Genomic DNA, 27913 nt, shown 5'->3' with positions numbered 1-27913 from the left:
TGTGCACTAACGACGGTGGGGCAAGAGAGACAGACGTCAGAGAGAGGGAGGCAGCCCGCCACACAGAAGTGTATAGGGTAGCGGATGTAAATAAACCGTGTACTGTATCCATACTTTTCTTATTCCCACCCCCTTTTACCCGAGACAGAGACGGGGCTTGGATAATGATTCGGGAGGAAAAGATTTGGGGACGCCCAAAATTAAATAATCTGTTAACGTAAGGGGCCTTCTGAAAAAAAAAATCTGATTCATTTTAAGTAATCGTAAAGACATTGTAACGGCAAGACAAGAAGACGCCGCTGGAAATAAGGTAGGAGAGAGAGTAGGGTGAGGACCGGGAGTGCTGGGGAGCTCGTCGCCGGCTTCCGGACATTCGGGGCGGCATTGAAACCGCAGACGTCGCTCCTGGGGGAAAGCAAGCGAAACATCTTCAGTATTGGACTAAAATCTCTGGAATTTATATATTTTGTTTCAGCGATGTCCAGGAAAGTCCAGAGAAACGAGGTGTGCGCCGACTGCAGTGCACCAGGTAAGGCTGAGATTTATGGTTTGAGGCGTTGTTGCGAGCTATCGTTGTCCGGGACTCGGTCGAGCGCGGCCGCTAGCGAGATAACACCAAGCCCGCGTACGCGCAGGGATACTCGGTTAAGCTCATCAGGAAAATGGCCGAAAATTAAGGCCGATATCGCGGCCCGACAAATCAGCTAATTCAAACCTTCTCTAATTTCAGCACTGAACGTATCTGCGGTTTATAATACAACAGAACAATGATTGTCCATAAAGTAAATCCTTTACCGAACTTATGTCACAATGAATTTGAGCTGCTTATTGCAGCTTTGCAACCGTGGCTAAAGTTTTATCTGATGCTTGTTGTTAGCACACATCCTAAACCAAATTGACGAGCCTGCGAGGTGCTGTCAGTTAAAAGTAACACATTTTCACAATCCGCAGGCCCTTTTATATAAGCATTTAGTAGTGACAGCAAATTATGTTGATTTAAAAATAAGTTTTTAGTGCATATTAAGCACAAAACGGGCTCTGTATCGAACAATGCTAACTGACAGTAGCTAGACTCGTTTGCTATAAGTAGCCTGCGGAGCTCGTCTGATTCCCTTGCCAGTAACGTTAACTGTTATTCGAGTAAAACACTTTTCTGTGTTTACAGTTTGTAAATGCTTTATGGCCACTAAGAGTACTAGTTCAGTTTGTCCAGTACAGTTCTTGCAGTATGCAGTAAATCTAAACTTGGGCTGAGACGAGTTAGCTAACTAGCATTAGCAGGTTGACAGGACACACCAAACTCTGACTCAGTCTTTACTTGTGTTTCTGCACAGCTTTGCTTCTTTATATCCTTTTTGTGGCTAGACATTGTTTAGTGGCACGTTTTCTTGAATGTTTATTTGTTTATTAATGTGTTTTGTTTATTTCTTGTACCATATGTTGTTCCAAAGTATAATAGATATTTCCATCATATATATTTCTCAGCAGGAATATTTATGTATGGTGTTGCATGATGCTGCAAGTTAATTCATTTGTTATTATTCTTTAGTATTCTCATAGTGTTCTCATGTAACTGAAGCATTGCATTTCCTTGCTGGGAAAAAAAAATGCTTAAACCAGCCTAAACTGGTTTAGTGGTCTTTGCTGTTTTAAGATGGTCTCCCTGTTTGGCCAAGCTGTTGTCTCTTAACATGACCGGCTGAAAAGTTCCCCAAACCCGTCTAAAGCCAGCCAACAGACCAGTATGACCAGGCTGGGACACAGATAAAAACCTCAAACCACCTTTATGCTGCTTTGAGCTGTTTTTAGCACAGATGGCCTTCATAAAATGATCAGTACAGTATTTCTGCTATCATTATGAGCAACAAGCCAAAATCATAGCTGGCTGAAAAGAGATATTGATTTATTTCTGATGTCTGTACAGGTTTCCATTGATCTAGATTGCTACATACTTGATTATAGGTTTGAGTTGTTCAAATCTATTTCTAGTCCCGTCACACATGCCCTTGGGCAGGGCACGATTTCCTAAATTCTGCAGAGAAAAAAGATGGAAGTTGGTTGTTGGTGTTGCATTTATATTTGAAATAAAGTGGAACTTTATATGTTTGTCTGGCTTTTCTTAGCAATTTGTACCTAAATGCATTGCTCAATACGTTTACCAGCAAGTTAGGACATAATAAAGCCTTCAGTTGTTTTCAAAACAGATTTCTGATGCCGCTCAGCTGTGCCGTCACTTCAAGCCCACCCTTGGCCTTGCTCATTTTGCCTCACCGTCCCCATGGGGGAGACCGAGGGGTGGTATGGGGGGCATGACAGCTGCTTCCTCAACCACAGCTGCTCTCTCGTCAGGAATGAACGTGTGTATGGGAATGCATCTAGTTTTGGACAGTTTAGTTTCACCTCCTCAGCTACCACGCTTGAAGATCGGCCGCAAGCGCTGTCACCAATGCCCCTGGCCGACGATTTCACATCTTGTGTGTCTTTTTTGCATCCTCACGTGCTCTGTGTCCTTGTGTTGGCCTGTCCTACGGTGCTAATAGAGCTTGTCATTGTCGTGTTTGACATGTTGTAGGAATGTAGGTAATGGTGAGTGTGTCGGAAGGTGAGGAACTGATGACTGAGAGAAGAGGAGGAGGAGGAGGAGGAGTGGCGGGGAAACAGACAGACGGATGCATTCTAATAAATGTATTATGGGTATGAATGAACGTGTGGAAGATCTTCAATTGCATGTCCACTGAGGGCTGCATGGCGCTGTGTGCATGTGTGAGCGTTAGAGAGTGTACACATGTAATTTCATTACGAGCAGAGAGAAACTCTCATTTGAGATGTTAATGGTTTCAAGCACTTATAGGAAGGACGAGCGTGTTAGTTAAGAAGTATGGCATCATCTTTGATTTTCCCACACACAGGTGCTCAGCTCAATCTTTGTGAACGTCTGGCCATCCTTAAACGGATATAATGCCCTTTTTTTTTACAATTAAGCCGCCAGTAATTCTGAAGTTCTTCATCACATGCAAGATTCAAACTGTTGGTTATAATCTGAACATTTGCTGGATTAAAATAAACCTAAAATAAGGAAACAAGCAGACTTTTACTTAACATTAATTCTGGCTTTTTTTTTAACCTTGGATGCCTCCTTGTTCTGTTATTTTAATAAAAAGAAAATACTGGACTGGAGTAGTGGCTGCTGAAAATTCAGCTTTGCCATCACAGGAATAAACTACTCTTTAAAATATATTAAAATAGAAAACATTTGATTTAAATTGTAATATTCTGCTGTTTTTAATTACAAAACATAATCACTATTACAAAAAAAATATGGCATCAGACAACCATTTTAGGTGTCATTTTGTGTTTGCATTCATACAGGAAATCAATAATCATGTTATGACACTGTTTACATCAGTGCAGCATAATCTCACTCTTGCTCTAATCGTATCAAAACCCTGCTTAGTGAGATTCTGTGGATGAGATTATGTGCTTGAAGTATTGTGGGTGCTGGTTTAATTTTAGCCAGATTCCGAGGGCCTGTGGCAGCCAGAGGCACACTTCTGTCACATTGTGACTTAGTCATTTTTCTGTTTACCTGCTTGATGTGAGGAGAGCTCTTTGCCTGAGATGAGCTCATTCAGAGCAGGGCTAGATGATGAGATTAGTTTTTTGCAGCATGTTTGTATTTCAGAAATAAATATTTATGTAAATCTATTAAACATGTTTTTAAGTTTTTTTTATTTGCAATAATAGCTGGATATTATACCGCTGTAATGACCGCTATAAATTCATAAATGGCCTTTTGCTGGCCAAATAATGTTGTTTGTTTATCATTTTTAACCATTCTTACTGATGCTTCCAACACTAAGACAAATCATTCTCACAAACTCCACAACCTCTTCTGTTGTCCAGCGAGACTTTACTTTGGCAACGTTTTATGTCAGCAGAATCGTTTACAACAGTGTTCAATTATAGCACCAAAAACCAAATTCAGTTTATATGAGATGTAGGAGCAGGTCCAGGACTATAAAACATAAAGACAGTTTTTGTGATCAGTCTAAGCCAAACCAGTCAGTCTTTCTACTTCCTGTCCTTATGTGTCTTTTTTGCTTGTTAGAAAAATCAACCCTCAGTTGATGTTGGAACAAAAAACTTGTTTTCTGCCACAAGGTTGAAAAAAAATGAATTGTACATTATCATGTTTTTTCAGACCCGGGCTGGAGCAGCATAAACCGAGGGGTTCTGATCTGCGATGAGTGCTGTTCTGTGCACCGGAGCCTGGGCCGTCACATTTCCATCGTCAAACACCTGCGACACAGCGGCTGGCCTCCTTCCCTACTGCAGGTAACTAAAGAGCCTCTCACACACACATTTCTGTCATTTTCCTCGGGATCATAGCCTTATAAATACATGTATGCTTCTCAGATGGTGCAGACCCTGGCCAGTAATGGAGCAAACTCGATCTGGGAACACTCTCTGCTGGATCCAGCACAAGTTCAGAGTGGCCGCAGGAAACCGAACCCACAAGATAAAGTCCAGTAAGCCATCTCATAAACCATTCATGCATCACGCATATACCAGAATGTCAGAATGAAAAAACAGAAGACTGGGGGTGTAATTCTGGTTTTATTGGTCTGTGCAGTATATAACTGTTCTCATGGAGCTCCATGTAATAGCAGACCACTGAGACAAGACTAGCAAATCTGCTCACTCAGAATAAATGAAGGGAGGTTTTAAAAGTAAAATACAGAGTAATTAAAAAGTAATTTGTCAGAGCAGTTGCGCAGTGGTTCGCCAAATCTCATTTACAAATCATAAGCTCATGCAGGTGACGAAAGTTTAAGGAATTAACTGTGCCATCTTCATTGCACCTGTAATGAAAAGGTAAAATATCCATGAGTAAATGTATTCAAATGCCTAATTACTTTATTAATATTCATCTAAGCAGTTGTACAGTGACACCCAAGAGACACCACACCTGCCAAAATTTCTCTTAAAATCTTTGAAAGTGTATTTTAAAATATTTTCTTTTTTCTTATATATATATATTATTACAATTACAGACCCTGTTTATTTGAAGAAAAACTAAAAACTTTAGGCATCTAAGATTAACTTATGATTTATTCCAGATCTTTAAATGATGATTTGCTTGATTTGATTTAAATCAAGCGTGTCCCTTACATCAGAGAAGGAGCCATTGTTTTAAATAAACAGTCGTGACTGTATCGATGTAGGCAGGACTATTAACCAGGCATTCCATTTTATATTGATTCCTTGATTTTGAAATTGATCTCCATTTGTTTCTGTGTTCACCTCACAGCCCCACTAAGTCAGAGTTCATTCGCGCCAAGTACCAGATGTTAGCCTTCGTCCACAAGCTGCCCTGCCGTGATGATGATGGGGTCACTACGAAGGACCTCAGCAAGGTTAGACCTCCCAAAGGCATCACCTCCAACTCTTTATCTCAGTCTATTACCTCTCACTCTCATTCCATCTTTCCTCCTCGGCCTCTCTCTGCTCCCCACTGTCTGTGACCTTGCGGGAGGGCCCTTAAAATGACACCCCGCTAGTGAATAAATGTGCCTTCCTCAGTGCTATTGAATGGCCCTAATGAGAGGATGTGCAGGAGGTCTGCTCTCTTTCTGTGTCTTTCATGCTGGGTCCCTCTTTTTCTCTCTCTCATGCACTCACTTATTCTTTTGTTCTTGCTTGCAGCAACTCCACTCAAGTGTGAGGACAGGAAGTCTGGAGACGTGTTTACGGCTGCTGTCACTGGGGGCACAAGCCAACTTCTTTCACCCGGTAAGATCTGCCATCTCTCGCAGTTCTCTCTTTGTTCTGTCAGTTTTTCTGCATCATAACTAAAATAGATACTATGATTGCTATATTGATAGATATCAATTTTTTGTTGTTTATTGTGGGAACTGAGGACGTTTCTGTGTGTATCTATGAACTTTGTTGCCCGAATGTTTATGACATCTGATTTTTACAAATCTGATCCAAAGCATAAATAACTTTCCAAACTAAAATATTTATATTTATGTTTTTTCGTGATTCTGATTGTGCTACTGTAGCACACAATATAGATTGTCTGAGAAAAAAAAAAAACAGATCTGGTTTCATTACCTGTTAAACAACAGTGCAGACAGTCAGTCCAAAAGACTGTATTTGAAAATCGCAGAGTGAACAGCGCCTGTCACACGCCTGATGTTCACTCCACAGGAAAAGGGCATGACCCCTCTACATGTGGCCGCCAAAGCGGGGCAGGTTCTGCAAGCCGAGCTGCTGGTGGTATATGGAGCAGATCCAGGAGCTCCAGATATCAATGGCCGCACACCCATAGACTATGCTCGGTAAATATAAAACAGAGAAAGAGATCACTAGATCCTCGGCACTGATCGATTTAATCTATCTATCTATCTATCTATCTATCTATCTATCTATCTATCTATCTATCTATCTATCTATCTATCTATCTATCTATCTATCTGTCTGTGTTTTATCTGTCTATCTGACATTTTATCACTCTGTTGGTCATTCTATTTCTTTGTTTGTCATTCTATCACTATGTCTATCTATTTATCCGTCTGTCTGTCATTTTATCACTCTGTTTTGTTGTTATATCTCTGTCTGTTGGCCTTATTTTCTACCGCTCTATGTCTGTCTGTCTGTCCTCCTATTGCTCTGTCTGTCTGTTGTTTTATAGTTCTGTCAGTCTGATGTTCTACCGCTCTGTCTGTCTGCCTTTCTATCGCTCGATTTTTATGTCTAGCTAATGTTTTTGAAAGGATCTAGAGTCTTTGGTTTGTAATGTGACTTTGTTCTTGCAGGCAAGCAGGTCACGTGGAGCTTGCCGAGCGCTTGGTAGAGTGTCAGTATGAGCTCACTGACAGACTTGCCTTCTATCTGTGTGGACGTCGCCCAGGTGAGCTCAGAGTACCTGTTTTACAGGTACAAGGTATAATTCAAATTGTGTTGCTTCTTAGATGTCCAAATTGCAAAGAGTGTTGATAAACAGGTTTATAGTGCATTTCTAACGTTTTCTCCTGATTGTAGTGTGCTTTCCACACAAAAATAGACTCCGCGCTGAAACTCTTATTGCACCTAAGCTTCTGCTGTGAGGCTTACACATGCAGTGTGAATACTGTAACCTGATAATATGGGCGTCAAAATAAATATGTCCTAGATGTGTGTGTGTGTGTGTGTGTGTGGTGTGAAACAGATCAATCTGTCCTCCCAATTGAGGACATTTCAACATTGTTTTTCCCATGTCTGTGTTTTTGCAGATCACAAGAACGGTCATTATATCATCCCTCAGATGGCAGACAGGTACATTGTTTATGTATGAGAGTGTTTTTGCATGTGTCCGATTCATAATAGAACATATATTGTGTATAAATATTGAAGCTCATCAGTGCAGTTTTATTTATTTCCTGTCCCTCAAGTCTTTTCCTTATCGCTGCCCACACAGGGTAGATACAGTGTACTAAGATCAGTTTTCAACTGGTGTATTTGTGCATGCTGGCCAGCAGGTTGCGCCATAAGGTCAATCAGTTTGCATTAGGACAGAGAGTGTCCTCAACATATGTAGCGCTGACTGCCTCAAATGCACCACAGCTGAATGACCTTTACTGACCTGTCCAGAAGGAGTGTTGATGTGGGGTCTATCCCTTTTCGTTCTCTCTCTATCTGTCTGTCTTCTGCTCACATTTCGGTCTCGCTCACTCGTTCTCTGTTCTCTCCATCTTGCTGCGCTTTTGGAGACAGAGCTCGCCCTAAGTGCCCGACGCAGAGGTATCCCTTTCTCTCTCTCTTCTCATCTCCCTCTCCATAAACCCCGCTCTCTTTCTTTCTCCCATGGCCTTCATCTGGGTGTGGGTGACTAGAGGGATGAGGCAGAAAACACTTACATTTACAGGAGTCCGAAAACATAATTTTTATTCAATATCCTATGATTTTCCATCCTATCAAGACAATATAAAATCATAATTTACCTTTTTTACTTGAATACATATTCCTTGTCATATTTTGTACAATTCAGTGCATGTTATTATTCATTGTTCCACCTCAGAAACAAATTTCCTTTCTGCTGATGTCATCTAAGCCACGCAACAGCGGGACGTTAGAATGGAAATAGCTGTAAGCTCACATTTAGGTCGTAACATTCTAGTATGGATCACAATCCAATCAGTTCCTAATGAATTCAAAGAAGTAAAAAACATTCCTGTTCCTCCTCATCTTTTCTGGCTGCCCGTGTCCCATCCCTTACGCCACACTTCATCCATCCATTCATCCACCTCTCTTTTTTCCTCTCTCCTCATCTTTCTCTGTCCGCATGCCTCCAGCATCCTTTTATTCTTGTGTCTGTGTCTTTGTCTTTGCGTAGCCTGGACCTCTCTGAACTGGCCAAGGCTGCCAAGAAGAAGCTTCAAGCGGTGAGTGATGCAGGTTAATGAGCTGCTACAGAGAATTACGGGAATTTGAGTTTTTAGACAGGCACAACACAATAAAGCAACAAGCGATAAAAGCTTTTCCATGTAAAGCCCAAAGTATACTTCAGTTTGATTTGAATGGTGTGTATCTTCTAAGCCCCTGACGCAAGCACTTGTCAACACGGCTGTCTTGTTTTTCTGTTCGTTTCTTTTACAACTGTCGGTCAGTGTTGCCCACCTGTGCTGATGATGAAAATTACATTACATGCACTATACATACACCCTTAGCATAACGGAATATACTTTGGGCTTAAAGTCCAAAGTCTGTCAAACAGAAGTTGTGACTGTATTAACTTCAGTATGGTGATATATTTCAGAGTAAATTGGAATACTGGATGAATGATGGATTAATTGTTCACTACAAGACTAATAATATGCACAAACAAATAGGGTCGATTTTGACATTAATTCCAAGTTTTTGCCTTAACCAGCTCTGTCAAGTAAAAAGAACATTTTATTGGACTCATAGTTTTTGTATTATTGCACTGCGACGCTCTGCCTACACAAAACACTCATTGGTCTAAAATTTCGTTCCACATATTAAATATAAGATATGTTTTTATTGACTATGTGTTGCATCACACAACGTTTTTTATTTCAGTGTGGCCATATGAATTACTTGTCACAGGAATTCTGGTTAGGCTCTTTTCTTGAGAGATTTGAGACGAGTATGTTTGATAAACTCTTCAAATGCTTAGAAGTTCAGTAGATAAATTTAGCAGATGCTTCATATTCTCTTAGCTTGCATTTAATCTTTATTTAGTGCCTTGTTGGAGCATGTTGCTTAGTTTTGTCCTCCTGTTGTGTTTGCGCTCAGTTTTTGCTGTGATTGTGGTTTTTTTTTTTTCCCTCTATGTCTGAATTTTAATTCCACGTACTGTTGTTTGTGTGTGTGTGTGTGGATGCAGTTAAATAACCGTTTGTTCGAGGAGCTGGCTATGGATGTGTACGATGAAGTGGACCGTAGAGAGAATGATGCAGGTAAGACTCAAACCCCCATCTGTTCCTGTCCCAACTTTCCTTGCTTCTCACTCTTTCCGTAATGTAGTTATGGAACAGTCCGGAGGCATGGGGACAGTTGAATCCGTGTCCCTGGAGACACAATGATCGGTGTGTTGTATAAACACTGACTATAGAAGGACTCGAGCAGTGCAGTCAGCTTGTAGAGAAGGGAGGGAGAGAGATGCCAAATGGAAAGGAGGGTGAAAGGGAGCGAGAGCGAGGGAGTGCCGCAGGAATTCTCTCCTCCTCCTCTCTCTCTCTTTACTACCGTTCCTGGTTGTAGAGGAGAAGAGGTAGCATGCTGGGGTGGCAGACTGGGATTCTGATGGTAAGCAGGGCTGGGAGCGAGGCAGGGGGCCAAACGCACACATAAACACACAAACTGAACGGGAGGGGTAGATGCGAACTCTCTGAAACCTTAGGGCTACGACATCAGATTCTGTTTGTTTATATTTGTCTTGTTTATATATGTCCATTCTGTTTCTCTCAGTGTGGCTGACAACTCAGAACCACAGTACGCTTGTGACTGAACGGAGCGCCGTCCCCTTCTTACCTGTCAACCCTGAATACTCAGCGACACGCAACCAGGTAACATGGCATTTTAGAGGATGTGTTTGAAGTATGTTTGGGAGGAGGTTCTCTGCTCCTGCTGCCCCCTTGTGTAAGGGACCGTCACTTCCATGCAGGCTGTTTTTGATGGAGGCACAAAGGAGAGATGATATCTGGGGTGCAGATGACATGGGGTTAAAAATAGTCATTTTGTGGTTGTGCAAACGTCTGAGGCTCAGGTTTGGGCGGCAAACCAACGAATGGATGATTTTCAGCTGCGTAACTGCTGCAGACGCACAGCGGCTCCCTCCTCCTCAGCGTTTCCACTGGCATCCTCGCGTGACCCTCTCTGTACCACTGCTTGAAATAGTTCTTTTATACAGCCAGACCACAAAGTGCGTTTACTCAAGGGTACGTTTCCTGCGACTGATTGGCCAGGCTGAGAATTTCCTGTTCTTTTGTGTATATATGAGGTTTTGAGACATGGAAAGAGATGATGGGAGGAGGACACCTACACCCAGTGGTCAAGAGTTGGAACACTGAACTGTTGATGTGGCAGTGTTTTTCAGTATTTAACATGTCCAAGTCGCCTCTACCAGAATGGACAGTTCTGTAATAGCATATGTATTGCAGAGTGACTAAGTGATTAAATAAAATGTACTTTAGGAATAACTTGCAAATTTGACAAACAGTCAGGCACAGAATCCTGCAGAGCTCCACAGAAAAGCTCTCCTGTAAAAAGATTTCCTGTACAGAAATCATTCATAAAATTCTACACATTCCATCATTTTTGTGTTTATTAAATATTTAGGCTATTTTTTAATTTTTTCTGCTCCTAAAAAGTGTATAGTACTCTTTAGTCTAGAACAGGTTTGACAACGTTTTGCATGTTAAATTTAAGTTTTTTTTTTTTTCTCAAAATCTGTAAATTTAGTTAGGGTCTGTTTATAATTGCATTAATTATTTCTAAAAACACATTAATGATTTACACCATTGTTCAAAAAATTTGGGATTAGTAATGTTATTTAATGTAAAGTCTCTTTTTTTATGTGAAGTGTCTTATCCCCATCAATGCTAAATTTATTTGATTACAATGTTATTGTTTTTACTGTATTTTTTGAAAATGATTCTTATTATAGTCTTCTATTTTTTAATATAATAAAAACAATGTTTTTTAATATTATTTTAATTATTTTATTTTAATATGTTACTTTTAATATTTTCATATTTTTTTGTATATATATTTAGTGGTCAATCAAAAAAAAAAACTAATTAATCACATTTTTTTCTGAAATTATTCAGAATGATTAATCCCACCTAACATTAAAGTTTTTCAATATACTTTTATATTGCAATTATTTCACATTTAATCTTCAAATGAATGTAGAAATATCATGAAGACAGTATCTTTTTAATATTTGTTTTCTTTTTATGACTGAAGGCCAATATTACTGATACCAATACTGATGTCTCTATGAAATAGTTTTTTCTTAATAATTAACCATTAAAGGGATATTTCTCACCTTCAGTTGCTGGTCCCTGTGATAATTGCATTAAATATTTTTAACACGTTAAACTGAAAAAATTATTCGCCTGAGTTAATGCGCTAATTTTGACAGCACTAATATATCCAGTCTTTAGTGCCACGTGATCCTTCAGAAATCATTCTATCATGCTGATTTGATGTTTAAGAAACACTACTTCTTATTACTAATAAAAAAGTTAAAAATTTTTCGAAACTGTGAAACATTTTTTTTCAGATTTTTTTTATGAATCGAAAGTTCAGATTCATTTATTATTCTAAAAGCTTTTCTGCAACAATGTAAAACTTTTTACTCTCAATTTAATGCATCTTTTTCTATAAATAATATATGCATATATGTGTATTTATTAATGTATTTTTTTTTTTTTTTTTTTTTTTGTCATTGGTAGGGGCGACAGAAACTGGCTCGCTTTAACGCACGAGAGTTCGCCACCCTCATTATTGACATTCTCAGTGATGCCAAGCGACGGCAGCATGGAAAAGGCCTGACAAGCCCCACAGGTGAGGCGGCCACATTGCATTTGTCAAACTTACAGGTTTTAGTGAAATATTAACAGTACAGCTTCAGTAAAGATGGATATAGCTAAGCCTGTGCAGTTTTTGAGACTTTCATTGCCTCCCCATATTAATGATGTTATCTTTCATTTTTGTGGTTATTGTTTTTCAGACCCGCTGGATCTGAGTCAGGCGGATGATGACCAACACGATTATGACAGCGTAGCGTCTGATGAAGACACAGACAGCGATCTAACCGCACAGAATAACAACAACACTCAGCGCAACAACCGGGCCAAGGTGAGCTCATCTAAACCCTTACTTACTCACTGGGTGTTTACCTGAGGAAAATGTACTCCACCTAATCCTAATTACGAGTTGTCTGAAGATTTGTGTTCATCCATCCAGACTTCCATCATTCTTAATAATGAAACCATTTGATTGAGTTGAGGAACATCTTAAAACCTTCAGATATTTCACTGAATCTTAAGAAATGTTTAATTTCTTGTATTGTAGGTTATGCCTTGTTAGATGTTGATATTGGTTTTGCCAGACCAGCAAATTAGTATCTTCAGTGGTACAGAACCCAGTGTTGTCATGTCCCAGCATGCACCACTGGAAGAGCAGCAACAGCAGCCCTGCCTCATATTTGCAGAATGACATCATCCCTTTTTCAAGGCTGTGATCAGTGAAACCATTGTACTGCAGTTGAAGACAGGATGCTGTTTCTGAGCATGCTCACTCCACATTCAGGAAGTGACATGGCTGAGTGTTAGAGAGCACAAAGAAAACCCCATATTCCTCACTGTCTGGTTGAGGAATGTGGGGTTTAAAACCTTCTCCAGTAGCACTGCTATTTGTCATATTGTACAGTAATTACTTTTTTGTGTGAAAATTAAGAGATGCACTGATCGACCGGCCAGGGACCGGAAGTGAGTCAATGATTCAGGAACCCATTTATAGGCCCTGTCCCAAATGGCACCTTAACCCCTCGCGGTCTTCCTCTGAGTCCGCACTTTCATGACGTAATGCCGCTTTAAATGTCGGGTTGAACTCTGCTGTGGAGCTCACCCCAGTGCGGGCTCGGCAGAAGTGCGTATCTATGGCGCATAGCGGCTGCAAAGGTAACGCTTCCAAGCACTCTTTTGAAAGCTAAAATGACGAATGGGACATACTACGGTCTCATGGACTTCACAGACATGCGCACGCAGTGGCCATTGTAAATCCGAAAATGCACATGAAGTGTTACATTTGGGACAAGGCCATAAAGTCAGCCACTTCGTTTCTGAATGGATCAACCATTTGAATGAATCGGTTAAATGAATGGCTAAATGACTCACTCATTTAAACAGTCATTTGCCGCCACCTACTGGTAGTTTGGTTTCATATTTAAAAGTGTCATTGCATTTTTCCCAACAATTATTATTTGTATGTGCAAAAAATTATTTAAAACATTTAATCTTATAAAATAATTTATGCATTTGCAATTTTATGGTGTAAATTTAATTATTGCACCTCTCAGCTTCATCAAACAGTCTGTGTAAATATAAAAAAGTACAGTAATAATGTTAAATATTATTACAGTTTAAAAGAACAATTTTCTATTTTAATATGTCATTTATTCTTGTAATGGCAAAGCTGAATTTTATTTTTTTTGCATGTACAAGTTTTTACTGTCATTTCGATCTATTTAATTCATACTTGCTGAATAAAAAATATAGATTTCTTTCAAAAAAGAAAAAAATCTTACTGACTCCAGACATCTGAACGGTAGTGTAAATAAATTAATGAAATACATTATTGTGTATATCTTTTGGGACAGAAATCTCTTTCTTTAAATCTGTTCCCTTTACTGCTGTTTATTGTTAATAAAGAGTATATTGTGATTTGATTGGTGAAATGTGTTGTGTCAATCAGAGCATGGACTCGTCGGACCTGTCAGATGGGCCCATCACACTACAGGAATATCTGGAGGTGAAGAAAGCACTGGCCTCCTCAGAGGCCAAAGTTCAGCAGCTCATGAAGGTCAACAACAACCTGAGTGAGGAACTGCGGAGGCTTCAGAAGGAGGTACGCCCATCCACTGTATTAAAACAATGTACCTTTTTTTAACGTTGACAATATCACACAGATAGAAATGAAATGCTGCCATAAACTACAGCTCACCATTACACAAACTGATACCAAACCATCAAACAGAACTGAACAGTATTAATAAACAGTAATGTTCGAAAGATTGGGGTCGGTAAGATTTTTAAAAAGAGATCTCTTATGCTCACCAAGGCTGAATTTATTTGATCAAAAATACAATAAAAGCAGTAATATTGTCAAATATTATTACAATGTGAAATAACTTTTTTTTTTTTTTTTTGAATAAAATGTAATTTATTTCTGTAATGACAAAATAAATTAATACCATGTACTTCCCACTGAGAATGAAGTCCCTCCTTGTTCAGACAACCTTGCACTTCCTGTCCATCAGAACAACCCCATTTTATCAGCCCCAGCATGACATAACCGTCCACACTGCAACTGTTGTTTTCTTTGGTACTTGTGTTTGTGTATGTGTGTGTGTGACTCCCGGTGATGCCCCTCCATCCCTGTAGATCACGCGGATGCAGACGGAGAACAGCGCGCTGCGGGGGGCCCAGGCTGGGGCTGGGGGTGCTCTGACCGGGGGTGGTGGCCCAGGGCTATGGCATGGTGGGGTAAGGGGTACGGGTGGTGGCAGAGGAGTAGGTGGAGACTCCAGCCTAAATACACCCTCGTCTGCCCCCCTCCGCCGGGATAGACAAGCCTTCTCTATGTATGAGCCCGTGGGGACCACCCCCAAAGCTCTCACCCCAGCCCTGGACCCCCTGACGGGCCGCCTGCAGCCTCTCAGCCCCGTAAGTGTGAGCATAAGTGTCCGGCCTGATCTTTTTAAACTTCCTTTTCCTGTCGGGCTCTCTTTCTCCCTCTGCTTCCCTGAGCCCACACTGGTGTGCTGCTGCTTACTCACTGCTCTCTACCGCCACCTTATGGCCAAACAGGACTTCCTGCCCTGATAATACCTTTCTTTTTCTAGATATTCTCACCAAACTCAGTGTGCTGCCTAAATCAACAGCATTTTTTAGCATCATGGGTCTCTTATACACCTGGGTAGGGTTGCACCAGCCATTCGTAAGTTCTTATTTAAATTAAAACATTCCACACTAGAAGCTTAGTAACTACATTTTATTTTCTGTAATATTATCAATGTGCAGAAATGTTATTTTGGAAGATTTAAAAAAACAAATCTTATTTATTTTATTTTTTGTTTGCAATTTTTTTTCTCCCACTTTTTCTTAAATTACATTTATTGACATGCAGAATTATTTATTTACTTTTTAATACATTTATCAATGTGCAGGAATTTTATTTTGTGGGAGGTTTTCATTTTACTTTTTAAAATTCTTTTAAAAGCTAATTCTTTAGCTTTATCAACATTCAAAATATATTTATCCATTTAATTAATGTGGTTCATATTATTACAATATCATAGATCCTCTAACAAAACCTGATCACAGTCTGTCTCTGGCTCATCCAGAATGTATGTTAATACCAGGTTTGCCTATAATGCTCAAAAATGTTGCTTAGCTAAGCAGCTCAATACATTTTGAGACACAAGCCTTGTATAATATCTATCTAGCATAGGAAGATAGAAGTGGCATGCATTGTATTGTATTCTTCTTGAAATAGTTGAAATGCCAAGAGAGGATCTCATGGAGATATATGCTTGTCTTGTGCAATATGACATGTCTGGAATGTGTAGAGAACTGATTGATTGGTTTCCTGATTAGTGAAACTCGAAGAAGTTGATCTGCATGGCACATGTCAAATGCTTAATGAACTGATATCTTGTAGTGTGCAGTGAAATGTGCTGCTTCTGACAGCGCTGAAATTAGAAATCATCCTCTGTTTGTGGATATTCATAGATCTGTAGGATGTATTTTAATATCTTTTGAATGCCTTGTTTTGATTTGCTTTAATTGCTTTTGCAATTATGCAAATATGCCATGTTTTGGTTATGCAATTTCCCATTTTTGGGTCATTGCTGGCAGTGTGGTGTAGACTTATTTTGTTTTATTAGTCGTGGTTAGTGTATTTGGGATGCACCTTTGTGTCTGTTTTATTACCTGGACTTTTAATGTGTGAGTGTCTATTTTTAGTGTTTTCATTAGTTCAGAGAAGAGGATGTGTTATTGCACTGTTAATTCAGTTTTGCTTTTGAGCTTAATGAAGAATCTTGCTGTTTAAAAACCTCTACACTAACAGAATAACAGTCTTTAGTATAACAGTTTTGCTGCAGATTGCCTTACATCTAACAGGCCTGTGCAGAAATGACTATCAAAGCTGCTTCTTTCCTCTCCATCCTCTGCCTGCTGACTGTCTGTCAGCTTTTCTCCTCCTCTTAATCTCATTCTGCTCATGTTCAGGTGCGAAAGGGCGCTCCTGCAGGTCCCACCCCCTACGGAGGACCACACCTGTCAGCCTCCACTGACGGGCGATATAATGTGAGAGCCTCTTTCCATTCATATCTACACTGACATGGGAGATACAGACTGTGATGTGTATCAGACCTCTGCTCATGTTTGTCTTGTCCAGCCTCCAAAAGCAGGAGAGAAATATGGGAGCGGAACTGATAGTGACTATGACAACTCTCAAACATATGACGTCTCCTTTGGGTGAGTGCTAACATTAAACTACCATAAAAAACAAAGCACACCAGATTCAGCATCTTTTTACATTTGCCTTATTTCTTTTGAAATTTGTGGAGAGAGGTTTACAGCATTTCATTTGTAATGAGAAGAGTAATAAAAACTGTAATAAAAATAAACGTCTTAAGAAATTAAGACAGAAATATATTGCTGTTATAGTATTGTTATATTTTTTATATATGAATATAATTATTTTTATTAATTAATATTTTTTTTAATTAATTTTAACATGTATTTACATAACATATGAATTTATATATTAATAATATTTTTTTCAATGTTAGATTTTCTTACTGTACAGGAGTAATATATTTGTCTTCTTAAAAATAAGATACTATATAATATGCCATATGATGTTATTGCAAACTAATTATAAAATAATTGGATATTAAAATAATAAGTGCAAATAATATTACAAAAATAAAATATTTTTATTATGAATTATTTTTTATTATTTGATAGTTACTATATATATATATATATATATATATATATAGAATATATATATATATATATATAGAATTATTCTTTCATTTTAGTGTTTTTGTTGTGCTTTTAATAAAAACACTTTTTGTACTTTTAAAAAATATTCCACATACAGTACAGGATACTGCAATATTTATATTACAATTGTAATATATTTATCTTCTGAAAATATCATTCTACTATATAATATGCAGTATAATGTTATTAACTAATTAACTAATAATTATTATTATAGTATTATAATAATTAGTAATAATAAATAGTAATAATAATAATTATTATTATTATTATAATAAACATTATTATCATCAATTTTTTATTTTATTGTAAAATATATCAAAATATGTATTTATTTTAATTATTTGTAATAACTTAGACCTTAAAAACCCACTGACAATACATTTCCTTTTTTTAGAATGTAAGTTTGAAGGTCTAATTGTGTGTTCATGATTTTTCTTTTTTTTTTTTTTTTTTTTTTTTTTATGTGGATGTGGGACGCAGCAGTGAGGAGGACAGCAGGGGGGATGTGGATGACACAGAGTCTGAGCCGGACCCCACGCTGCCCTGCACAGAGGACGTCATCCTCAAAACCGAGCAGGTCACCAAGAACATCCAGGAGCTCCTGAGAGCTGCACAGGAGTTTAAACACGACAGGTATGAGGGACTTTTACTCCTCAAGCTGAATGCAAAGTCATTTTGCTATAATTAATAGAAATAAACTATTATGAAAAGTTAACAAAGATCTACTAGAGAACATCTTGAAAGAAATCTGTCTTTGGTTGCAGTTTTGTGCCATGCTCAGAGAAGATCCACTTAGCTGTGACAGAAATGGCCTCGCTGTTTCCCAGGGTAAATAAATGCATCTTATTGTGATACTTGTCCTCAAGATATCCAACCAGACACATTAAATCTATCTGTTCTGTCTGCTGCTCTCAGAGACCAGCGCTAGATGCAGTGCGCTCTTCCTTGAAGCTCCTGGCGGCCAGTGCGTCCCGCCTGCAGGTGGAGTGTCGTAAAGCGGCGCCCTCAGACTCGTCGGCCAGCACGGTGGACTACCAGCTCCTCACCCAGCAGGTCATCCAGTGCGCCTACGACATTGCCAAAGCTGCCAAGCAGCTGGTCACCATCACCACCCGCGAGAAAAAACAGTGACCCCCCCAGCACACTGGAGTCCACCGGGCAGGGGCAAAGACTGAGAAACAAGAGAAAAGAACAAGACACTAAGTAAAACTGACGGCTGGGAATCGTTGGTCAGGTAGATGGCAAAAAGATGGGAAAAGAAATGGTGTCGAATCCAGCTGCGGCCACCCGGACGCAGAGATGTGGAATGTTTGGGAGAAGCCGAATGGAGCGGCCTGCTTTTCCTTACACTCCTTTTCTTCTCTTATTTCAGTATGTCAGGAGGATCTTCTTTCATCTAAACACTACACAGGCACACCCGCAATTCAGTGCTGATGGTCTGTTAGCGCATGGTTGGCTATTTTTGGTTTTCTTTGTGAAACACACAAGCACGTTCCTCCTAAATCGTTTATTTAATCGTTCACAATTTCAGTTGATTTAGTGTTTTTAAATGCCGCTCCATTGGCCTGTTTCTCTTGGGACAAATGTACTGAATTTAAACAACAACACTGGAGTTATTTTAATGATTATGACTTATGTTTCGTATTATTGTTACAATTATTGATGTCTTCTGTTGATTTTTTTTTATTTAGTTTTGGTGGAAATCACACAGAGCTTTGCGAACATTAACGGAGTGAACAAAAACCTGTGAACACTAACCAGAACACTCCCGTCCTCCAGTGGTAGAAGCACTGGTTCACTCACACAGTGTTTTACTCTGTATACAACATTTTATTTGTTTTGTTTTTTCCAAAGTACGTCGAACACTAGCCAAAGGAGCAGAGGGGAATGATGACACTACAGTTGCGGATCCCTCTTTTTTCGTCTCGGAGCACAAAGACGGCGGTTGGGGTTGATGTACAGAAAAGTCTTGCCAGGTCTCACCCTGGTTCATCTCATCTCAATCCCTACGTTAGTGGGTTTCGGTATCAGAACAACGCAAATGTGTTAGCACAATCATCACATTGTCTTATAGCTTATAGGTTAGGACAAAACCATCACTTTAGCACAACATGTTGATTTTCTGCACATAATCGAATGGCCTTTTTCGTCAGTTTAGTGGAGTTTTCACTTCAGGACCAGGCTTTTTGTGTGTGTGGTGGTTGTATGTTTTCCTTTTGAGAATATTTGATTTCTTTGTTCTTTATAATTCATGTTTTTTTATCAAGCATATGTGTTATTAATGTAAGAAGACCTTTATTATGTTCTATAAGCTACAAGCATGTGAATATTGATGGTTGAAGATGACCACTATCAATGTTCTCATCTCTAACATTTCACATACGGTCACAGGGAAAACACTTCACATGTCCGTCTGCCTCAACAGGACCAGTGAAGTCACATTCTGTGGCACCAGTCGGGGCGATCGGGCTCACTTTTGAAAATTGTGGGAAATGTTGATGTTCATGGGAGTTGAACTGAAGCTTCCAGTACGTACGCACATGTAGATGAACATCTGTGTGCGCGAGCGCGATCAAACCAAGTATTTGTTGTACATTTACTTTGCATTTTAGACGTCATGCTACGAGCCTTAAACTTCCTGTTGTTTTCCATATCGGTTTTACCCACCAGCCTTTTAAGTTAAGCCTTTTTTTTTTTTTTTCATTCTTGCCTTTTGTTTCTTTAACTTGGGGAATGGGATAATGTTAGCGTCCCCTGGTAACGTGTCAAAAAGATTGTCTGAAAATCTCTGATCATTGCCTTTGCACATCTGCTAGACTGACTTTAATCAGTAATTTAATCATGTGACTGGCGTCTCGCTCTTCCACACTAGAAGCACATGGTGAGTAAAACAGTGTATGCATTCCCCCCAGATTGTTAGTTTTCCACTAAATATGTCAGGATGGTTTACTGTGGTAATGACTTGGGAGAAAGAGCTTGGGCCATTATTTAATAAGCACTAAATTCAGAGAGATATCAGAGAAAGGAAGTCATTACACACATATGTCCAACTCTCAATCTGATTCCTTTTAGAGTAGTTTGTAGATTTTCCCGGACATCCTGCTGCAGATGCATACTTTGCTCACATAATGCACCGGTGAAATTATTTTTAAATAGATTAATGCACACACACAACACACTTCCGTGATCAGTCATACTGGCTGCACTATACTTGTTATGACTGTTCTTTATCACGTGGTTCTTACATGAGAGAATAACTGATGGGAGAAATTTGTTTAGCAGAGGCTACCTGTAAAATATAGAAATTAAATAAAAGACTAAGCAAAACCATTTAAATCGTAATAAAGACTCATAAGCTGTACATTTGTAATAAATAAAAGAAAAAGTTCATTGTCTTCTATGAGTTGTTCTTTGGTATTTTAATTGTGATGTAGGTTATGTGGTATTTTACAGTGTGTTTATCAAAAATGCTACCAAATAATTGCATTATAACAAAAGCATTTTTATTTTCCCCATGCTTAAAAATACATATATCCTTCTGCTTGCTACCTCATCACTTTGTAAATGTTTTAAGAATATTCAATTTAAAGCGCTACCAATCAGAGTAAACCATGATGAAATAGCAAAAAGTTCAAGAAAATGTATTTTGGAACTTGTAATTTGCTAAATATAAGCTGTCAATCAATGCATAATAGTTATTAAATGAATGCTAGATGCTGGACATAAATGCACAATAAGCAAAAGTAAACCTCAAAATCTGTTTACCTAAAACTTATCCAAGTGAGAAAAAAAAAAAAAAAAACTTTGAGCACAAAAACTTTGTGCTGAATGAGTTCTCAGTATCTCTGCACACCACAAAGAATGAATAAATACATACTACAGACATTAATAATATAAATTCTTTTTAATATCATTATCAGGTCATGAGGCATACTTATAAGTATTACACTGTATCCGAGCCCAATTAACACACAGTCTTAAGGAAAAAGTGGAACAAAACATCTGAATACAGTTCATAATTAAGCCTCATATGACAGAGGCTCAAAACATGTGCTAAAACATCTCCAACATGACCTAGACCCTGTGTGGAAATTCAGCTGAACTAAATTAAGTTTGTTACGTCATTGCTGTAAACCTGGTGTTACCACATTATTAGAATTCAGTCCTTTCAGATCTACAAAAAGTCCTGAGAAAAGTGGCTTATGAGTAACAATGGGTCAGCTGCAAACTGCTAATACCATAAACTCATGGTGATCTGTCACGAGGCAGCTTGATGTTGTACAAATAAAAAACAAAACCTGCAGCAAATACATCAAGGGTGGAAATGTCTGTTAAAGAAATGTAAACATGTTAACATGCTGGCGATATGGTAGTGATGAGTCATTAAAACAAGTGCTGATGCTGGTCAAATTTGTAAATAAAAAAAAGAGGATGAGTAAACATATTTATGAGACACTTTTAATTTTAATAGACATAGGGCAGAAATAATGGACTGAAAAAAATATGTTACTATTTTTTAGTGTAAGAAACACCTCTGGATGGGATGTCCTGAATGCAGATGTGAAAAAAGAGCATATCTACTGGAGTGAAACATGAAGAGAGAGAGCAGCCCATCATGCCGCAGAGATTATTTCCAATGCTACGACACAGCCGAACAGCTGCAACATCTAAAAATACAAAAAGAAGAAAAAAAAAAAAATAATAATAATATTATAATATATATATATATATATATATATATATATATATATATATATATATATATATATATATATATATATATATTAATTAATTAAATAATTACATAATAACATAAAATCATAATAATTAAAATAAATAATATATAAATATCTATAGTTTGGCCAGTAAAATATATAAAGTATAGTGTCCCCATGTAGCATGAAAGGGAAGCATGAGTTGAGCTGTACTCACAGTATCAGCTGCAGCGTCTCATTCGTCTGCGGCAGACATCCCTTTCACTGGATCCTTCACTCGCATCTATAGCAGAAAAAAGAATTTCAGACTTGTCAGTATTGGATTATAAATACTGGAATATTTAATTATGCATGCTCGTTTTACATTTACTATTAAAAACTTAAAACTGTTAAATGTAATCTTTAGCAAACTTCAAAATGAATATTAGTTTTCATACTGTACATTATAATACTGCCTGAATTCACTTCCCGCACTCATATTGAATGATTTTAGTTACTAAGTTAAGTTAAATTATTTAGGCACAAACAGTAATTTTACATTTTCAAGTGTTTTAAGTTTTTCATTAATTATTTATATTTCATTTCAGCTTTATTTCAATAGTAAATTGAATAGTTTTTGTTAAAGGTAACACTGTACACAGCATCTTATTTTAAAACCAGTGACCATTATAAATCATTTCTTTAAACCATCTTCACTCTGTTCATGATAAAAAAATAAAAAAAAAAGAAGCAGTTGTTGAACGCACATTATCAAGTTCTTTCTGCGTCTCCTCCTCCATGCGGCGGATGTCCTCCATGGTCAGACTGATCCATCGGTCTAACCAGCAGAAGAGCTGCCTGTGGAAGTTGGTGAACAGGCGCTTCTCTTGCTGAAGTAAAAGCAAACAAACTTCACGAGTCACTGCATTAAAAACAGACTAACACACAAACACCAAGCCCTCTAATAAACTGAACAAACACAAACTGTTTATCTTTCTAAACCACACCTCTATGACGTTTTAATGGACATTCTGGTGATATAAAAACTGAACACAGCATGAGGTAATTTATAGTTTTATACCTTGTGAATGAAATTCTCCACTTTATTCTGCAGGCCAAACCACTTGAATTTGACTGTGACTAGTTTATAGGCACACATATGAGGGCAGTCGGTCTTCTGAGGAAGTTCTTTCTGCAACACACAGAAACAAACGCGATCTACACCTCTACAAAAATGCTGGAGATATTTACCTAAAATCAATTCAGGAAACCATACACACCTTCCAGTCAGGTCCTAATGGTCCTCTATTAGTCTTCTGTGATTTAAATGTGGCTGGATCCTCGTCTGGTTTGTAGTCCTGTGAAGAAAATCAAAATGTCAGCATGTCTTAAAGTCTGATCATGCATCTAAAGTAAAAACTCAGGGTTCCTTACCTTAGTGTCCACCTGAGACCTGTCAGCAATGTCGATGTGCACCACCTCAACCTTCTTCCACTGTTCAGGGTCAAGCTTATGGACCTTTTAAAAAAAAAAAAAAAAAAGCAGAAAGCACACGGTTAGTTAACAAGATTCTTACAGCTATTTCTTGCTCACTGTGGTGCCGCGTAATTAAATTATCATGTGCATTTATCTGCAAAATGTCGGCTGTCTACTCACATTGTCCTGATCACCGAGGTCAGGCTTGTGCCACGTCTCAATCATGATTAGAAAATTGTCCTTCATGTACTCATTCTATAAAAACACATTTGATACACAGACACACTACTGTTCAAAAGTCTGAAGTCTGTAAGATTTTTTCAAAGAAATGAATGCAGGGATGCATTAAATTGATCAAAAGTCACAGTAAAAACATTTAGTATGTTACAAAGGATTTCTATTTAAATTAATGCTATTTATTTGGAATTTTTTTTGCCATGTCTACACAAAATTAAGCAGCACAAATGTTTCTTGAGCACCAAATCAGCATATCAGAATGATTTCTGAAGAATCATGTAATGATACTGAAAATTCAGCTTCACTATCACAGGAATAAATTACACTGTAAAGTATATCCAAATGGAAATCATGCATTTAAAATTTGAATAATATTTTACAATAATAAGGTTATGACTTTATCTTTGATCAAATAAATGCAGCCTTGGTGAGAATAAGAAACATTTTAAAAAATCTTCCCGACCCCAAACTTTTAAAAGGCGTTGCATATAAAAGAATACAACCTGATAAATAGGAATAAAATGTTGATTATTAATTATTATTAATAGTAATATGACTATAATAAGTTTTATGTAAATACACACAGGTGTCTCATACACTCACCGTAAGAACTGGAGTGAATGATTGATGATGTAGGAGCACATACAAAAAAAATAGGAAAAACAGAGTTCTGTGAGTTCTGTGTTTAATAGATCAGTCACGTGTGAATGTACAGTTGTTGTGTATTCAGTAAAGCTGTGTTATTGTGGCCGGTACCTGTCCGACAGTAAGGATAAGCATTCCAGGCCTTCTCATGGATACTCAGGGCAGATGAAGGGGCCAGTAACCGTACAAAAGTTGGCACTTTACTGCATAAGACAGAGAGAGATTGAGAATCACAGAGAGAAACTGTGAAAAACAGACTATGAATCATTTTTCTGCTTGTCGACACCACATAAGATGACACTTACAAAAAAATGATAATACCATGGTACTACAATATAGACTACAATACTGAATAGTTAATATTATGATTATTACCTCTGCAAGTGGTAGATCTTGTGTGTGTACTGTCCTTTCTCTCCATCCTCCTTCTCGTAGGGCTCGTTTTTCAGGACCTCCACCCCTTCTCCACCGCCCGTCTCATTCTTACTGGCCTCTGCTACGGAGTACAGCTGGCCCACCTGGTACTGCAGATGAGAGAATAATGTTTATATGCAAATTACAGTATAACACGTCTTAATGACAAACAAAAAACATTGAAAGTGAGTGTATTCTGACAAGTTGTGCATTTGCATGTCATGGCTGCGTACGGTGCTGAGAGCTGATTCAGCATCTGCATAGACAAATAGCCATATACAGGCTGGTGTGCCATAAACAAACAGACACAGTTATAGAGGAAGTCTTCAAACCCTATAAACTGATGATAGAAAAGAGGGAAACTGCTTCTAGCAAATGCATCTCTAGTTTTCCAACTCTGACCAGCTCCTGCCCAACACTATAAACAGTAGGAGTAGAAAAATATTTTAGTAGTTTGAGACTTCGGATACAAATTCGAAACATTTTATTCAAATTCTAGCTGCAAAAATCAACCGATAATTTTAATGTTATGACATAAAACTGATAAAATGTAAAAAAAAACAAAAAAACAAAACAAATCAACACCAGTTTTACATTAATATAAAACACTAAAAACAATACATTTTAAACGCTACATATGAATTTATGAAGATATTCAAATGATAGTGTACAGTATGAAAGAGGGAAAAGTGCTGGCTAATTCTAAGTCGATAATAATTTTTACATAATGACTAATAATTGAGAAATGGCAGATATTAAACTGACACTATTTGGGAAGATGATGGCATTAGATGATGGCAATGGTAAGTTAAATATAAAAATAGACAAAATATGCATGCACAATTAAATATCCAACGATTATACTGATGAAAAGAAATTCAAATATTGGCTGATAACTGATATTAAGCTACTGAAATACTGTGCAGTCAAAAGCTTCATTTTATTTTTCGTAATTACAGTTCCATACAGAAATGAGTCATGCATCTGTCTGCATATACACTCGGTATGTCTACAAAACCATAATGTAACACCCTATAGGTGCTTCCTGTTTCAGCTGGTTGGGTACTAGTTCAATTCTCCATCAGTCTGTATTAAATGGTTTTTTGTGCAGGTGAACAGGAATGAATGCAACTACACATGTCAAACCTTTACTGCCATTTAGCCAAGAACAACTGCCTTTAACAATGATTTCTTATTCAAACACAACAGAAACAGAACAAGATATTCAAATATGCAGGGTAAAAACACACCAGCCAACATCAACAAATACTGCAACAGGGAGGGCAAGAAATGACACGGACAAAACAAAATCAGCCTCTGCCTAGTAAGCTGGAGCAAAGATGACACACTTATTAAAGTCTGATAAGCTCGGTCTTAGGTCACAATTAATTACAGTCTGTCCTTGTCTACTATAAACAGGCCTGCACTTAACTAGGCCACTTTCTCACAAACCTCAGACTGTTTCAATTCATCACTTCAACGTCTAAAGTGCCCGGCCCATCAGAAGAAACTGGGCGGAGACTGGAAAACTGGAATAACAAATTATGACTAGACTAAAATTGAAACTTTTCATAAACCATAAAGCAGCACCTGTTAGAACTCAAGTGAAAAATATGGTACTTACCTCTTCGACAGAAATAGGCAGGACGATTCGACTAAAAGACAAAAGATAAAAGCCACTTAGTCAGCAAAAAAATAAATAAAAAAATAAAAAACATGATGACCTTTGAACTCTTTTCATTCATTCAATCACATTTACCTCCTTGACAACTTGGTATACTCTCAGGGAATGCCAACAAGCCTTCATTTTACCATCTGAAGACAATGGCATTAATAATCTTAATCTTATAAACAACAGAGCACTTTAATTATTAAGAACTGGAGTTGCTTGATTCAGTAACCTGACCTGACCGTCTCTTTGCAATCATGAAACGGAAATGTTCTGATAATATTGTTTAACAATGAGTTTATTTCATTGAGTGATCTCAAATTAGAATAAGATACTAATATATATATATATATATATATATATATAGATATATATATATATATATATATATATATATATATATATATATATATATATATATATATATATATGGGTAAACAATAAACAAAATGATAGATTTCTGCATACTGGAAATAATTAAACCTCCATAAAATGTTTTTCCAACCAAACGCCACAAAATAAAAAGGATAAACGGGGTTGCACAAATGCATACTAATCTTTTAAATCCAGGATTATTTCTCACATTTTAAACCCCCCTGATATTTTCAAATCTGACCGGATAATTCTCAGGTTTTCCATGACGCTGGGAATCTTGTCGAATTAAAGGTTCTTTATCACCATATTCAGTTAAAATCAAGTATTAATAAAAGGCATTATGGCAGTAGTGACGTTAAATGTAATATTTTACAGCTCAGGTAGAATTCAGCTTGCTTGCTATATAAATATTAATGCCATAATATATTTAGAGGAGTACTTAGTCACTTAATATGTATATACTACAGCATATTTAAGTGCACTATGACGTGCACAACGGTGCATTATGACGCGTGACCGGCGGAGGGGTAGCATGTGACAATCACATTATACTACCTGCAGTTTGTAACTCCAAAAAAGGTACGCTTTTTCCCTCTCACTTTGTAAAGCAAATAAACCGATGACTCATCACAGGAATTAAATAATATAATCCGAAATAGGACAAGAGGTAAAACTTTAGATTATTTGATATAACCTAATTAACACACCGAGAGAGAAAAAAAAATCATCAATAATTCATTAGTCAAAAATCAACACAAGTCTACTTCATTAGACAGCAGCCATTGAAAGTTACCAAACACGCGCCTTTAAGTTCAAGTTCAGCGCGAGATCAAAACTTCAGCTCAGTTAAATCATACTGAAACACTTACAATTCCTTTATCAACATGTTCTCTCCTTCTGCTCCGCAAGCCCAACATTCAAACTAGCCTAAAGAGAGTCGATTCTCTAACTCCTCGGTCCACCCCACCGTGACTCGCTTCGGTTCAAGTTCCTGGATTTCTAATTTCTTTAAATTCATTTCCTGAAAGATGTCGACAGGAGCGCCGCGTCGTCACGGCAACCACGCCCACTAGCAGGAAAACCGG

General features: G+C 37.8%; 2 protein-coding genes across 4 annotated transcripts; one reads left to right on the top strand and one right to left on the bottom strand.

The window, feature by feature from the left end:
• Positions 1-14: 14 nt before the first annotated feature.
• LOC109088451 (ARF GTPase-activating protein GIT1-like) lies at positions 15-21736 on the top strand. Of its 3 annotated transcripts, XM_042771275.1 has the most exons (22): positions 15-310; positions 476-529; positions 4202-4335; positions 4417-4529; positions 5312-5417; positions 5707-5793; positions 6214-6344; positions 6822-6916; positions 7278-7320; positions 7759-7785; positions 8378-8426; positions 9392-9464; positions 9976-10073; positions 11967-12078; positions 12245-12372; positions 13990-14142; positions 14679-14960; positions 16530-16607; positions 16699-16778; positions 17787-17951; positions 18083-18146; positions 18234-21736. In XM_042771275.1, exons 2-22 carry the CDS (start codon positions 478-480, stop codon positions 18447-18449), a joined length of 2286 nt encoding a protein of 761 aa, XP_042627209.1. In that variant the 5' UTR covers positions 15-310; positions 476-477; the 3' UTR covers positions 18450-21736. The 3 variants fall into 3 exon arrangements, with proteins under 3 accessions (XP_042627209.1, XP_042627210.1, XP_042627211.1); XM_042771276.1 differs by lacking the exon at positions 7759-7785 and having other exon boundaries at positions 16-529; XM_042771277.1 differs by lacking the exon at positions 14679-14960 and having other exon boundaries at positions 16-529.
• Positions 21208-27855, bottom strand: LOC109088496 (phosphatidylinositol transfer protein alpha isoform-like). Its single transcript, XM_042771278.1, has 12 exons — positions 27698-27855; positions 26409-26439; positions 24746-24894; positions 24482-24573; positions 24329-24336; positions 23669-23743; positions 23447-23530; positions 23293-23370; positions 23094-23204; positions 22780-22902; positions 22251-22316; positions 21208-21985 (listed from the first exon to the last, which is right to left on the bottom strand). The coding sequence occupies exons 1-11, from the start codon at positions 27712-27714 to the stop codon at positions 22269-22271; spliced, it is 816 nt and encodes a 271-aa protein (XP_042627212.1). The 5' UTR covers positions 27715-27855; the 3' UTR covers positions 21208-21985; positions 22251-22268.
• Positions 27856-27913: the final 58 nt, after the last annotated feature.

The sequence above is a fragment of the Cyprinus carpio genome, chromosome A15 (genome assembly GCF_018340385.1).
Source record: "Cyprinus carpio isolate SPL01 chromosome A15, ASM1834038v1, whole genome shotgun sequence".
Lineage (NCBI taxonomy): Eukaryota > Metazoa > Chordata > Actinopteri > Cypriniformes > Cyprinidae > Cyprinus > Cyprinus carpio.
Note: the sequence above shows the minus strand (reverse complement) of the source record. Positions and strands in the feature narration are given on the sequence as shown.

Excerpts from the sequence above, each read along its gene's own strand:
- LOC109088451 (XM_042771275.1), top strand. The coding sequence starts at position 478 with ATGTCCAGGAAAGTCCAGAGAAACGAGGTGTGCGCCGACTGCAGTGCA. Across the intron at positions 14,143-14,678 it reads TGCGGAGGCTTCAGAAGGAG|ATCACGCGGATGCAGACGGA; the intron begins GTACGCCCATCC and ends CCATCCCTGTAG. Across the intron at positions 14,961-16,529 it reads GCCTGCAGCCTCTCAGCCCC|GTGCGAAAGGGCGCTCCTGC; the intron begins GTAAGTGTGAGC and ends GCTCATGTTCAG.
- LOC109088496 (XM_042771278.1), bottom strand. Across the intron at positions 23,371-23,446 it reads GGTCTCAGGTGGACACTAAG|GACTACAAACCAGACGAGGA; the intron begins GTAAGGAACCCT and ends TTTTCTTCACAG. Across the intron at positions 22,903-23,093 it reads TGGAGAATTTCATTCACAAG|CAAGAGAAGCGCCTGTTCAC; the intron begins GTATAAAACTAT and ends CTTTTACTTCAG.